Source organism: Ambystoma mexicanum, chromosome 4p (assembly GCF_040938575.1).
Source record: "Ambystoma mexicanum isolate Mex_15411 chromosome 4p, UKY_AmexF1_1, whole genome shotgun sequence".
Lineage (NCBI taxonomy): Eukaryota > Metazoa > Chordata > Amphibia > Caudata > Ambystomatidae > Ambystoma > Ambystoma mexicanum.
Window position 1 is genome coordinate 187242477 of NC_090927.1, and position 14509 is coordinate 187256985.

Genomic DNA, 14509 nt, shown 5'->3' on the forward strand with positions numbered 1-14509 from the left:
TACAGTAGTCCATTGTGTTTCGGATCGCTGTTTGCACTTGAAACAAAATACTTAAGTGATAACCCCACATTCACGAGTATACAGGGCCGGTAATGGCCTGCCAGTCAGAGCTTAAAGCAGGCCTGAACAAAGAGAGGGCCTCAGAGAAGTCTCAGTGCCGTTACCGGACTTGTACGCCCCCGAATGCAGTGCTTATGTCAATTCACACACTCCATAGGGCAAATAGTTTACAGGAGATAGGCCCCATGTGTTTAGAAGAGATTAGTCTGTGAATGCTGAATCTCCTGTGAAAACAATAAATAAGGTGGCCGCTGCCACAGGAAATCTTGTTCTATTGCAGCAGTGAGGGCGCCAAAGGAACACGTCAGCCAGGAGTAGGTGGCAGGGGGCTACTAGGTACGTTGGCACGGGTGGGGAGTGTGTAATTCCATGTAGGCTTAGTGCAGGGTGGAAACGGGGTGGAGGGCGGGGGCGTTCAGAGCAGGGAGAAATTGCAGCATCTGGGGTAGGCTTGGACAACGTGGGCAGTCACTGGAAGATTACACCTGCGTTCCCAGTCAACTGATTGCCTGAGAGCACTCCCCAGGATGCGTACAATGAAAACGTGTGTAATGGCATGCATGCCTAGGTTCATGCTACGCTCTTTATATAGTAATGTTATTTTGAAATTGAAGGTGCATTACGTGATAATATTCTTTTCATTTGGCTACAATGTACCCTTCACTAGGTAGTTTTTTATAAGAATTTTTTGCAAAATGTGTTTCTTCTTCTCTCTGGATCTCAGTGCATGCTTGTGAATATACAGTTTAATTCCCTGTACATAATTTTCCCAAGAAGTGCATTAAATGTAGCTCTTCTAAAAATCACTGGTTTCTCTTAACCACACATGTGTCTGCCTGACAATGTTTCGGAATGTTCGCATGTGATTGTGGACCTCGCACTAAAATCTCTTCCGTGGTCTCTTTTATGTATCCAGCTCCTGGATGATCAACAGTTCCGGTGCATCACAAAGATAAAAACCATTGGTAGTACCTACATGGCCGCGTCTGGAGTAACCCCGGACTCCAACACCAACGGGTACAACAGCACAATCAAGGTACAAAGCTTCCAGAGGCTTTAAGGACACTGCAGATTCTTACCAGGAGCCATTTCCCAAAATCCTAATTAGAGGAGGTCACAAATACACATCCCTTCACATCATGTAAGAAGAAATATAGCAACTTCTGGTGGAGATGTATTACTATCTTAGCCTTTTGAGGGGATTCACCTGGTCGCTAGGAATGCCAGATATGGTAAAAACCTCCCATTCCATAATCAAGCAGGTGATAAAAATGGGTGGTAATGGCAAATATTGTAATGAAGGAACGTGAACTTGAAATATTTTAGTCCAAATTCTGGAACACTGTTTTGACCAAAGCAGTAGCGGGACCAGGTGGCAATAATATAAATCAACATCTTAGTTCATCTTCCATGCTTGCCTTTGCTATTAAGTTTGTTTCTTCTGGGAATTGGCACAGAGATTGATTTGTCACTATCTGGGATGATCTCTGCAGGGCAGTGGACAATGGAGGCTTGGGCGTTATGCCAGTTTTGAACAGAATAATCAACCCCATGCATTATTAGGGACTGTATGCTCCAATGATTTAGAGGGTGATGCTTTAGTGAGTGGACATTGTTTCTATAGGTTTATGACCTCATAGTCCTTCACCCAATCTTCTCTAATGTTTAGCATTTATGTTGGGGACCCCCTGTAATCTCAGCAGATCTCCCCACCCCCTGTCTTTGCTTCAAGGAAGTAACACATTAGCCTATTGCCTTTAAAGAGATCCGTTTACGGAGGATGATATTCAAAGTTTATTTCTAACAAAGTAAATATCCTGTTGTTGGGATGTGTCCTCATCTGGCAGCCTTGGACGTCATCCATTACCCGTCTACGTGTACTCGGATGGAAAAATTGCTCAGATAGTGTATCAGACACTGCAGATTTCCTCTTAGAATTTCATGTGTATAGTGTTGCTGTTTGTCTGTTCGAGATTCTAGTCCTTGTTGCAGGCTCAGGCCCAGGTGGGCAACCCTGGACTGGTGGATGAGAATAACTTCAGTATGAAAAGCACCCAAGCAGTGGAGGGGAAAACCTTGCTGGCAATCATTGGGCCTCATTAGGACCCAGGCGGAGTGGGTTTCCGCCAGCGCTAATCGCGGCGGACCCGTCCGCCGTACTACGAGTTCCCTTAGCGCCATGGAGGTTTTCTCCGCCTGGTTTTACCAGGCGGAGAAAACCATGGCGCTACGGGACCTCGTTGTTAATTACGCCACCGTATTTTACGGTGGCGTAATTAACTCCTTCCCCACTCCCATTATACCCTATGGGGCAAGAATGGGAATGGGGAAGGGCAGAATGGGGATTGGGGATTTACCGCTCCGCCGAGGTCGGAATGGGGCGGTAAATCCGCCAACCCCCATGGCGCTATCGACGGCTTTCCGCCGTGCTTCGCGGTGCATTTAGCACCGCGAAATCCGCCTGGGTCCTAATGAGGCCCATTGTGGGTATCCCATAAGACAAGGGAGGTTAGGGGAAAATCATGGGTGTTTGCCTCCTAAGTGTGTGCAGAGTCTGCATCCCGAGACAACCCTTAAGACAAGGAGCAAATCCAATGAAAAAAATAAAAAAATGTGCATTGATAAAATACACACCCTGTGATTTGGAGTGACTTCGATATAGCCAGCAAGGGTCTATATCCCTGGAACTATCTGGTAAATTAAACCTAACCTGGGACACTTACTCCTCTTTGAGTAGTTCACCTTTCTGACACCACTCGACAAAGGTGGATTCGTCTTGTTTTATTTGCACACCAAATAGTCCCCAAAGCAGTTTATCCAATCCATTAATCACTGACCCAAGGGGTGAAGTAACCCCTGGGAGGGGGTCCTGGCTAGTGCTAACCAGGTTCGTTCTAGAGACTTTAGCGAGCATTTCCCTCACTGATTTTTTGCTCCTTCACGTCATGTTCACCATTTCTACAGTGAAGCGAAGTTGAATATTTCCCTTACTTCCTAGAGGAATTTACCCCACAATGCCTGCCAAAGTAATTAAAGGCACTAAAGTACATTTCTGGATTTCATGCATGTTAATTTCTGACACCAATTAATGGTCACAATGTAATTTGTCATATTGTCTTGGATCAGTCATTTGAGCCCATGTTTACAGAGTCTTATAACCATGAGGACGTGTTTATGTTTTTCTTTCAGAAAGAAGAGGTGTCCGAGAAGGAGAGATGGCAGCACTTAGCAGACCTCGCTGACTTCGCCTTATCCATGAAAGTCACGCTGATGAACATTAATTACCAGTCTTTTAACAACTTCATGCTCCGAATAGGCAAGTGCTTAGCAAATGACACCGTAAATGTCACTCTATCCAGTGGTACAAAGGGGTGGGCTGAGCAGTGGGGTTGCAATTCAGAAATATAGTAAATCTGCAACTAAAAACAGTTACTGTATCGCTGGATCCCCCACCTAAGAGAAGAGCAGAATGCACAACACTGGACCCATAAGGGATAGAAAGAACATTGGGTAGGCTTTGCAAGAAATGCCTGTCATCCAGTTTCAGGTTATGCTGGTAAGAAGACTAGTTAGCTGTTCCTTACTCGCCTCTTTCATCCTGAGTGCATACTGTTCTGAGTTGCACCTTATCCTTCTGCAATTGAATTCAAATTGACGGACTAAATCAAGAATCTGAAATCCCACACAGTTCAATTTCTTAACTAATGGTCTGAAGAGCTGGCAGCATTTCTGCCAGTGAAACATGTTTCTTGTGCTTCATGAATTTTCCTAAACATTTATCTTTCTCGCATGATTTCAAATGCACTTGAGAATATTATGGGTTATCTAAATTGCATGAGATAAAACCCTGTCAGACCATGTACTTTATTTTCTTTTGCTATAATTTTTGACAAGGTGAGATAGGACCTAGAGCTTTGACCTTAAAACTTGTATTTGTTGAATCCCAGACAGGATGTTAAATTAACAAGGTTTATAAAGTAAATGTGCCGACTAAAGTTAGGATTTGTGTTAATATAAACTAAAGGGTCCTGGACCATGCGTCTGAGTGTTCTGTTTGTTCCTTTAGTTCATTTTCCATGGCACACTGGGACGATTTAGGTTCTGGCTTCATAAGTGGCATAAAGGGTTCTACCCATTGTGTATTCTTCCTTTGTCTTGGGTTTAAATGCTTTTTTTAAAAATACACTTTATTGAGTTTTGTTTACAACCTGTTAACAAACTAAACATGCATGCAAGAGACGTGTGTATCATACAGCATAACATAGCGTCTCAGAGCATATCTCGGGTCATTACCGCTTACAACATATGGGTTATCTAGTGGGCGTCACAGGGGCGTATTTCGTGAGGGGGAGGCGGGCATGGGTTTAAATGTTTCTTCTCCCTCTGTTCTTCCTCCGACAGTCTCTTAGGCTTTGAGAGGTTTCTTGCACTCTTGATTCTTCCACTGCTTGTCTTTCGGACTTGAGGTGTTCCCTCACCCCTGCTTCTTCTTTTGCCAGTCTTGGGGATCAGGGGGTTCCTGCGTCCTCAGTTCTTCTTTTACCAGTGTCTGGCTTATTGGTTTTCTTGCAGCCTCTGTTCTTCCTTTCAAGTTTCTTGCAAGTGGCAGAGTGTTGTCTTGAAACCCTGAAAAAACTGGGAGCATTTTCGCAGGAGGGTAGACACCAGGAGCCTGGCCTATCCTTTGTTGGTGGCCCCAGGATGCCCCCCCCAACTGCAAAGGTCTTGATAGCCTGATCCCTTGTGTGCCCTTTTAGGCTGGCCTGTAGGTTTGTTTTCCTTGTATCCTACCTCTTCCGGATCGCTATGGATTTTTACTCCTCTTTTTTGCCCTGTCTTCTCTGCACTTCTTCTGAAGCTCTTTCCTCTCCTTTTCTTCTCTGTTCAATTGCTTTCACCGCTCCCAAACCATCTCCCCAGGTTCTCCTCCTCCTGTATCACTTGCTTTAAATTGCCCTTTCCAGCTTTTGTCAACCCCTGGCTGGCTTCTGAGGTTTCCACTTTTATTACTCATGTCCTACTTTATGTCGTCTCTGATGTTAAGCCAGCACATTTCTGATCTTTTAATATTTCCTATCAATCTTCCTTCTTAAGGTCTCCTACCAACGCTCTATGATGTGGCCTCTTTTTCTTTCTCACTCCCTTCTTCCACCTATGTCAGCTGTTGCTACATTTCCTACTTACGCCTTCCTTCCACCTCTTACTGATGTTGTTAAGTCTCCTACTTGCTCCCTCCGCCCCTCTATGATATTGTGAAATCCATGCCTTACTCCCTCCTTCCTCCTGTTTCACTTCTCTCTAGCCCCTTCTCTCTTTCCAGGCTCCTTCCTCTTCCAGCCGTGACCAAAGCCGCTTCGGTAGCTCCCTCTCAAAAAACCACCCTTGACTGACTTGGGCTTGAAGTTTATAGTATGCCCTCCCCTGGGTTGGGCTCTGGGTGAGGATCTGAACCTGTGGTTGACAATACGAAGACGAGGCCTGTGATTTACTGCCTCTAAATGCCCAATTTGGGCTTACCAAGGGGGCATGAAAATCTACCAAGGCTTTAATGAACTGCTCCGTCATTTTGAATGTTAAATCTCTATATCCTCTGCAAGGCCTGTGCGGGTGGGGGGGGGGATCTGGTATGGTGTTTCAATCCTCATATACCAATACCATCCCCCAGGGTAAGTGTAACTGCAGTGATTTCGATTAATTGCAGACTCCTCATGCTTGTTATCCACAAACCGTCTGCGTTCTGTCTGTTCAGGGCACGTACACAACCTTGCTCGGCAAACAGTCTGTGAACTTTTGAAGTGCTTCGAATGTCTGTGCAATTTTTCCGAGTGGGTGGCTCCACGGAATTAAAACGATCAGGATGCCCAAGGTTGGCTCCCGTAAGATGGTGAAGAGTTCCTCTAACGATATGGTCACTGCTTGTTCAGAGCATTGTCTTCCCTTAAAGGAACTGTGCACCTTTAATGCTAGTTGACTTCTTGAGCACAGTAAAGAGGAACTGGTTCCTACTGCCTAGTGGGTAGGTTGTGCTTCATGTTATTGATAATTGTGTAGACACTCTGAATCATTGGTTTACAGGGCCAGGGTTGCTTCTGTGACATTTGACGGTCTCCTGCTTCAGGAAGCCGTGTGGCCAGGTGATCCATCCCATACTACCTCTAGGCCTATTATCCTCTGGCTTGGGAGGTGCCTGTCCCCTTTGATCATGCCACTAGGATTCTAATACACAAGAAGAGGAGTTTGTCAGAAAATTGAAGATTAGTTTGCAAAAAGAATAGACAATATCGAAATGAGTTTTTGGAACCCTGAGCACCAAGCCCATGTAAAATCATATGTCTTAAGAATGGACTCAGATAAGATTTTTATGTTGTAATTGCAGGTAAGTTTACGTTTGTTTCAGGCCATATAAGCCTCTCAAACTTTACGTATATTAAATACACAATTTTAAAGATCATTGTGTATAAAGTCCTAACATATATAAAAACATGCCACAATCTGCATTTTTGCTGTGATATTTTTAAGAAAGTTTGTATGTTTCAGGCCATAGAAGGAAGAGCCATGAAAGTTTTCTCGGACATAGCAAACGCTACACCCACAACAATCGACTGCAGAGTCCCTCAGGGATCTTGCACAGCTCCCACACTATACAATTTGTTCACAAAGCCTCTCTTCGACAAGCTTCACTCGCTTGGCATTGCGTATACTAATCATGCTGACGATACACAAGTACTTATACCCCTCTCAGGCTCATAATACGAAGACGCCAAGGCACTCCATAAGATCTACTCCACCATCCAGGCTTGGATGGCGGTAAATGGTCTCTGCCTCAATGGGGACAAGACAGAAATCATGATACTAGGCCTAAAGAACACCCAAACTAAACTTGATAAATTATACGCCGACTTTATTATTTATTTTTATTTATTTGGATTTATTAAGCGCCCAGCGGCCCGGGGGCATTGTGGCACTGTTCCAGAATATTTAACTTGGTACAAGATATTAACAATGGTTACAGGCAGAGATCATGTGTATTATTGCAATAAAAGGAAAGGGTGTTCCGTGCTTACAGTGGAACAGTGTGGGAGGCAATAGTGGATGGTACACAATAGTGGATGGTACACGGTTTATTTGAACAGTTTTGTTTTTAGCGCTTTTCTGAATGTGAGGAGGGATTCTTCTTTTCTAAGACTGGGCGGAAGTGAGTTCCAGGCTTCAAAGACTTTACCATTGACGACTCTATTATCCCAGTATCTACAGCCGTTAAGACACTGGGAGTATACCTAGACTCCTCATTAACCATGACCAGACAAGTTAGCGCGATCACGTCCTCCTCCGCGCATACCACCAAATTAATTAATGCCATAAAACCATACCTATCCAAACCCAACTGCCTATCAATAGCTAGAGCAACCATTGCAGCCAAACTAGACTATTGCAATGCCCTCCTGGCAGGCACATTGGCAAAAAACCTAAATAGGCTACAACTCACTCAGAACAATGCTCTCAGGGCCGCCCTACGCATCCCTAGAAGAGAGTATATCTCCCAGGCAAGACAATCAGCTCAGTGGCTCCCGGTCAAAGAGCGTATCACATTCAAAATCCTCACCATTACAAACAAATGCCTCACTCTCTCTGCACCCTCATACCTATCTGAAACTATCTCCAAATCCTCCTCTTTACGTCCCACCAGGACACAATACACCAACCAACTCCAATAGAGCTAAAACTGGTGGCCTAGGCTTCCCATATATTTCTGCCAAATCCTGGAACGCACTACCCACAGACATCAGAGCGGAGATCTCACTCTCTACATTCCGTAGGATACTAAAGATCTCACTCCTTGCACAGTAAAATGTAACTATAAATATGTACATTATTGCATTGCCTGTAACATTTTTGTATGACCATGTATATGTAACTAAGCTATGTATGTAACAAGTGCCACAATGCCCTTGGGCTGCTGCGTGCTTTTCAAATCCGAATAAATAAATAAATAAATAAATATAAGCCCCTCACACTTTACATATATTTAAAAAAAAATGTAAAAACATCTTTGTGACTCGCGAAAGTCCTACCATACATTTAAACATACCACAATTTAAAAATAACAATCAAGACCTTAAGTGGAATCAAAGTTGACATAAACGGAATTATAGCTAGTCATTTGATTATGAATGAGATACATTCCACACAGATCAATAAATAGAAGTGCATCGCCTTTCAGAACTGCAGCATCGGTTGCATGCTAAAAATAACTCGCCAGCCCAAGAGTGGGAGAACTATGGTGTGGTCTATTGATAGCCTTTTATCAGCAGAAATCAATTTTACCAGTAGTACACCACTTGTGATCAATGTACTATTTGTCAGGGTGCACTATTCCACTGGCGAATATTTATAATGCAATTAGATCACCTAAGGGTAGGGAGGCTCTAGACACAATTAAATGTTGGGTGGATGCATTGTGTGAATCTCCTGAACGGCATACCTCTCAACCTATTGACTTTCTACCGCGGGTGAGATCTGGTGTATTTGGCGGGTCTGGCAATCCCATTGAAGCAAAGGAGAACTGTTGCATGTGTTTGCTGTTGCTGATAGTATTCCTGGGTGGTTGAGACCATGTAAGTATATGGAAGACAAGTGGTGTGTTGGGAGGAAGAAAATCTGTCCAGGATATGTTACACCCTCAAAAAGAAGGAGAATTGAGAGAGATGGAATGGGGTGCAATCACTCTATTGGTTTGAAAGCGATCATAACCCTTTACTGCTCGCATATATATTTTGGACAGAGGCGGATGTAATGCTTTCTCCTATGAAGATGATAGTAGAGACGTTGGGCTACAACCATGCACTTAAATGGGACTAAACCCAGTTTTTAAGAGCCAGAGTATTTGGTAAGAGTGTAATCACTGCTATAGTTGACTGCATTATAAAGTCAATTGAGCCGGTTGCAGTTATTGACTATTTTGGGAATGGAAGAGGTAAATCAAAATTATGTGTTTCATCGAACAACTTGATTTTGGTAGCAGCAGAGGGTAGTAAGTGGTTTGACAGTAACTGCAGGAAAGCTACGCCGGCCTACTGGACACAAAGACTATAACAGGTATGCCGATGGCATAGTTGTGGAGAGGAGGAATTATAAGATAGCTATTAGTCCAGCAAAGTCCTGTACAAAAAATAGATGGCGGGAACATTTGAATGATTGTATTACAAATAAAGACCATTCAATAATTTGGGCTCTTATGGGAACTGGGACAGGTTCATCCTCAGAGTCAAGAGCTCTTAAGTCAAACAATCTGGAAGATGATTGGTTTGCCCATTTTACAACACTTCATATTGCTGATTGCATTAGCCCTGGGGGGAACAATTGCCCCTGCTTATAGGGGCATACCTGCTCATGAGCCCTTGTTGTTATGTGTTCACTACTCACTTCCCGAGTTGCTTTGAGTGCATCTGTGCTGCTGCTCTTTGAGTTTTTTTTAACGTCTCACTGTTCCTGCTGGCTCGGTCTGCTGCATGTTTCCTGACGTAGCACTGTGCTGCTGTGTGTTTTCTGCCCTGATCCTGTACTACTGTGAGTTCCATTGTGCCGTCCCTAGTTGCTTTCCTTGTGTTGCTTTGAATTCCCTGCCATTTTGTAGCATCTCTAGGGTAGAGCCAGGGGTGGGCACCTTCCTCCTCTACAAAATGTTGTGCCTCCCCTTTTGCCCCTCCCCCCAGGCTGAATGCATTAAGATGAAATCAAGCAAAGAAAATTATGTACATTCCTGTGAGATAAGGAGGATTATGAGACAAAAAGCGTTTATACCTTTGCACGGAGGTTTGATTTTCTCCTCAAGCAACCGCCAAAAAATCCAGCGACCAATCAGGAAGGGAGTGCATCTACACGTTAATTACCCACAACATCAGAATCTGACACCTCTATAAGTGAAAATGAGGAGATAAATGTAAAAAAATATTTTTTAGAGGAGATGTATCTTCTCTGCAAAGACAGCAGAACCAACAAGACAGTAGGGGGAAGAGGTCAAGCATGTGCAGGAGCAACAAGAAAAAAACAAGGAGAGGCCAACGAGGGCAAAAACGTGACCAGTGGGAGTGCGGAGCGATCCACTCGCTATGACAGACGGACCAACAAGACCTAGAAGAAGGTACTTGACCTAAAATCATTAACCAATCAGGTCATATCCTTACTATGGAACAAAATAATGTTTTGAATTTGGGTCTGAATTTTTGCCCCACTGTGACGTATGATTATGTCCCGGCACGGATTGATTTCTTTTTATACATGTGCGTAAGATTAGACTGAGATGTTTTTTTTCTTGCCAAATCCGTACTCTAAGAAAATGATGCCTAGACAAATGGGACAAACTGACATTCTCATTGAGGATCTTGATAATTTGACCAGTCTTATAAACCTCGAAACTCAACAAGATCCGGGGGACACTCTAGTTCTCCAGCATGGGGTCTGGCATGGATTCACATGCTCATGAATATTCCCCGTCGTCAGGCTGGGAATCCTCGGTAAAGAAAAAACCAGTATCAGTTTCGTTTCTGATCTGTCTTTCGTAGTAATAACCAATCACTGGTCTCTGCGTCATACTGACCACAGCCAATGACTGCCCTCTACCTAAGCACCACCTCTGGCAGCCATCTTCAGATTTTTACCGCACGTTCATGTGTTGGGATCCTCGTGCTATTGCTCTCGAGCGTTAGTGCTATTTTTTCACGTTTTTTTCTCAAAAACTTCGTTTTTTCGGTCAAAAGAGCCTCAAGCTCCACCGACTCTCCATCCGATCAACGGGGACCCGTGTCGGATTCGTCTGCGCCCCTCAAGGGTGAAGATTTCGTCGAGCTATGCTTTTTGGAGGACTCCAGAAGCTTCTCAGGCCCGGACATGGCCCAGGAGAAGGGAAGCTCGACGCCCGGAAAGCTGTTCAGGGTCTGCCCTGGATGCCAGCTGCAGAACGTCTTTAAGGAGGACGAACACTCCTTTTGTCTCTACTGCTTACATGAGGACAAGACGCACGTGGAGAAGGACTGTGCGTTTTGCGGCAATATGTTGGAGCGGACCATGAAGGACCGCCATCAACGTCTCGCCAACTGGCTGGAAGGAAAGAGCCCGTCAGGCGAGAAGAAGAGGAAGAAATCCGAGCGGTCTTCTAAGACCTTTGAGGACGCCCCGGCGACGGGGGTCCAACACAAGGCCAAGCACCGCGAGTCCGCTGGCACCGGGAGCGCCGAACGGTCGGGCTCTACGGGCGCCAGGCAGGGCGCACCCTCCCCGGCACCTTCAGCCACGAGCCAACGCTCTGGGTCGGGTAAGAGGAAGGGCGAGCACCCGGCGAAGCTCCTGTAGAGGCCCCGGTCGAGCTCGAAGGCGGAGGGGGAGCGAGGCAGTGTCCCCCACCTCAAGGATAAGGCGGTGAGCGCACCTAAGGTGGTGAAGGCCTTAATCCATCCGGCCAAGCCCTCTATCGATACTGTCGCGGCGGCTCTGGCTCAGCCTGTGGAGGCTACACCAGTGGTGGCGACCTCGGGGCTCAGAGTCTCCCTGCCACCTCGGAGGGAGTCCTCTTTTGTGCCCATCGATAGGACCCCCGTGAAATCCCCGGCGGGGAAGAAAAAGGGGGGGCAGGGCGTCGTCGTAGATTCGGCTTCAACCTCGGAGGAAGAGCTGATCGAGGTCTTAAGCCAGGGCCTTGGCGTGGAAGAAGACCGGCCCGTGGGGATGGATCCCGACGCAGGTGACAACGACATCGCCGAGGGTGCCGACGGGGCTCCTGATCACCCGTCGGATTCCCCTCTGCCAGCGCCGCAAGACAAGTCGGCGGCCATTTTGTTGGCTATACAGTCCTTATGCTCAGAGATAAGGATGAGACTACCGTTGCCGACGGAGGAACCTCTCCCGTCGGGGGATCCTGAACCAGGACCTTCTGGTGTTCCCCCGCCCAAGAAAAGAAGGATTCACCCTCCACCTCCTTTTCAGCCGTCGCGCCCCGTCCAGCCCTCCTCCCCGTCCACCCGAGGGGATGATACGGGGACTGACACGGCAGCGACGGGTACGGACGACGAGGTATACGACGAGGATCTACCGTCGTCACCTCCCACCAGGGCTTCTCCGCCCGACGAGATTGGATCGTTCCACTCCATGATCGCCAGGACATCCAAGCTTTTCCAACTCTGCCCTGAGGAGAAGAAAAAGGAAGGATTCCTTTATCAACGGCGCGAGGCCAAGAGGAAGATGGTCCTCGCGGTGCCTCTACTGGACGACATTTGGGATGAGGGCCTCGCCCTCCTCAAGAACCCTTCCACGACGCCAGCTAGAAGAGACCGGTACGAGAAGAAGTACCGGGTCCCGGACGCGGCCCCCCTGTGCCTCCGGGCGCAGCCTACCCCGGACTCCGTCGTCTCCGCGGCGGCCAGGAAGAAAGCGGGGGGGGTGCGGCCTCCACATCGACTTCCCCACCGGACGGCGAGGGAAAGAAATTGGACGCTATGGGACGCAGGGTCATCTCGTCTGCAGCGACGACGATTAAAGCGGCCAACGCCTTGGCTATCGTGGCCCGCTACGACAGGGAGCTATGGTACAAACTGGCTCCCCTGCTGGACTTCCTACCGGACGACAAGAGGGCGGATGCCCTGGAGATCCTACAGGAAGGTGAGGTGGCGTCGGACCACGCCATCACTATTGCGACGGACATCGCCGACACTGGGTTTCGCCAGTTGGGCAACGGCGTGTGCCTTAGGCGGCGTGGATGGCTCAAGGCTACGGACTTCCATCAAGACGTACAGACCAGAGTCCTGGACATGCCGTTCGATGGGAACAACCTGTTTGGGAAAACAGTGGACGATTCCCTCCAGGCCATTAAAGCGGACACTGAGACGGCCCGGGCCCTTGGGGTTCTGCAGCAACGACGGACGCCCTTTCGGAGCAGCGGAGGCAAGGGCGCCTCCAAAGGTTCCGGCGGCGGTTTCTCCACCTACCGTCAAGCGGCCCGCTCGTCGTCTCAGGAGGCCTACAGAGGACGAGGCAAGTCTGGCGGACCCCGCCGTCGTCGCCAAGGAGGTCAAGGCGGCAAAGCCTCGTCGAAACAGGATTGAACCGGCCGTGGGGTCGGGCCCCCACCGAAGCACCCCGGTGGGAGGCCGGCTGGCGAGCTTCGTCAGCGTGTGGGAGTCCATCTCCACCGACCGTTGGGTGCTGGACGCCTTAGCCCGGGTCCACGCGCTCGAGTTTCAAAGAAGGTGCCCGCGCGTCCCCCCGTGGCCAGGAAAGAGGTTCACGTCCATCAGCTTCTCCTGGAGGTAAGGGCGATGCTCAGGAAGGGCGCCATCGAACTCGTCCCAAAGAGGCTTCGGGGCTCCGGAGTTTACTCGAGATACTTCCTCGTGAAGAAGAAGACGGGAGGATGGCGCCCCATCCTAGACCTGCGACGTCTGAACAAGTTCATCAAGGCGCAGAAGTTCCGGATGGTCACCCTCCAGCACGTCCTGGGTCAGCTGGAGGAAGGAGACTTCCTGTCGTCGTTGGATTTGGAGGATGCCTACTTCCATATTCCCATCCTGAAGGGGCACCGAAAATTCCTCAGGTTTGTGGTCCAAGGGCGTCACTACCAGTTCAAAGCCCTCCCCTTCGGACTACGGTCGGCACCCAGGGTATTCACCAAGTGCCTTGCACCGGTGGCGGCGCAGCTGCGCCACAAGGGGATCCACGTCTACCCCTACCTGGACGACTGGCTTATCCGAGCCAAGACGAGGGAGCTCGCCGTGGAGCACACGGCAAGGACCGTCCAACTTCTCACGGAACTGGGATTCTCCGTGAACTACGCCAAGTCCCACCTGGTACCCGCGCAAAACGCACTGTTTCTGGGAGCGAAGCTCGACACAGTGTCCCTTCTGGCCTCCCCGTCGGAGGAAAGGACCAGGTCCATCCTGGGCAAGGTACAGCGGATGTTGGTTTCCGACGCGGCCAAGGTGAGGTCCATCAAGTCCCTCCTCGGAATGATGTCTTCTTGCATCTACCTCATTCCCATGTGCAGGCTCCGGATGCGCCCGTTGCAGGAGTTCCTGGACGCGCGCTGGATCCAAACGACGGGCGGCTTCGAGGAGAGGATCACACTCGACGAGAGTTTCCGCCGAGCGGTCCGGTGGTGGGGCACCCGCGCGCATCTGACGGCGGGCATGGACTTCCAGACCCCAGACCACCAGGAGACAGTGACCACGGATGCCTCCCTGGAAGGGTGGGGAGCGCACACCGAAAATCTGCACGCGAGAGGCCTTTGGCTCCCGACGGAGAAGTCCCTCCATATCAACGTCCTGGAGCTCCGTGCAGTGTTCTGGGCCCTCAGGTCCTTCCTTCCGTCCCTCAAGGGCAAGGTGGTGAGGATCTTCACCGACAACACCACCACCATGTTTTACATCAGGAAACAGGGCGGAACCAGGTCCCCAGCACTGTC

General features: G+C 48.3%; 1 protein-coding gene across 1 annotated transcript in view; it reads left to right on the forward strand.

The window, feature by feature from the left end:
* ADCY3 (adenylate cyclase 3) overlaps positions 1–14509 on the forward strand; it is an 851194-nt gene that overhangs the window by 739340 nt on the left and 97345 nt on the right. Inside the window, exons 17-18 of the mRNA XM_069605674.1 lie at positions 977–1096; positions 3250–3376. Coding sequence (XP_069461775.1) covers positions 977–1096; positions 3250–3376 — 247 coding nt within the window. The remainder of the gene's footprint in view (positions 1–976; positions 1097–3249; positions 3377–14509) is intronic.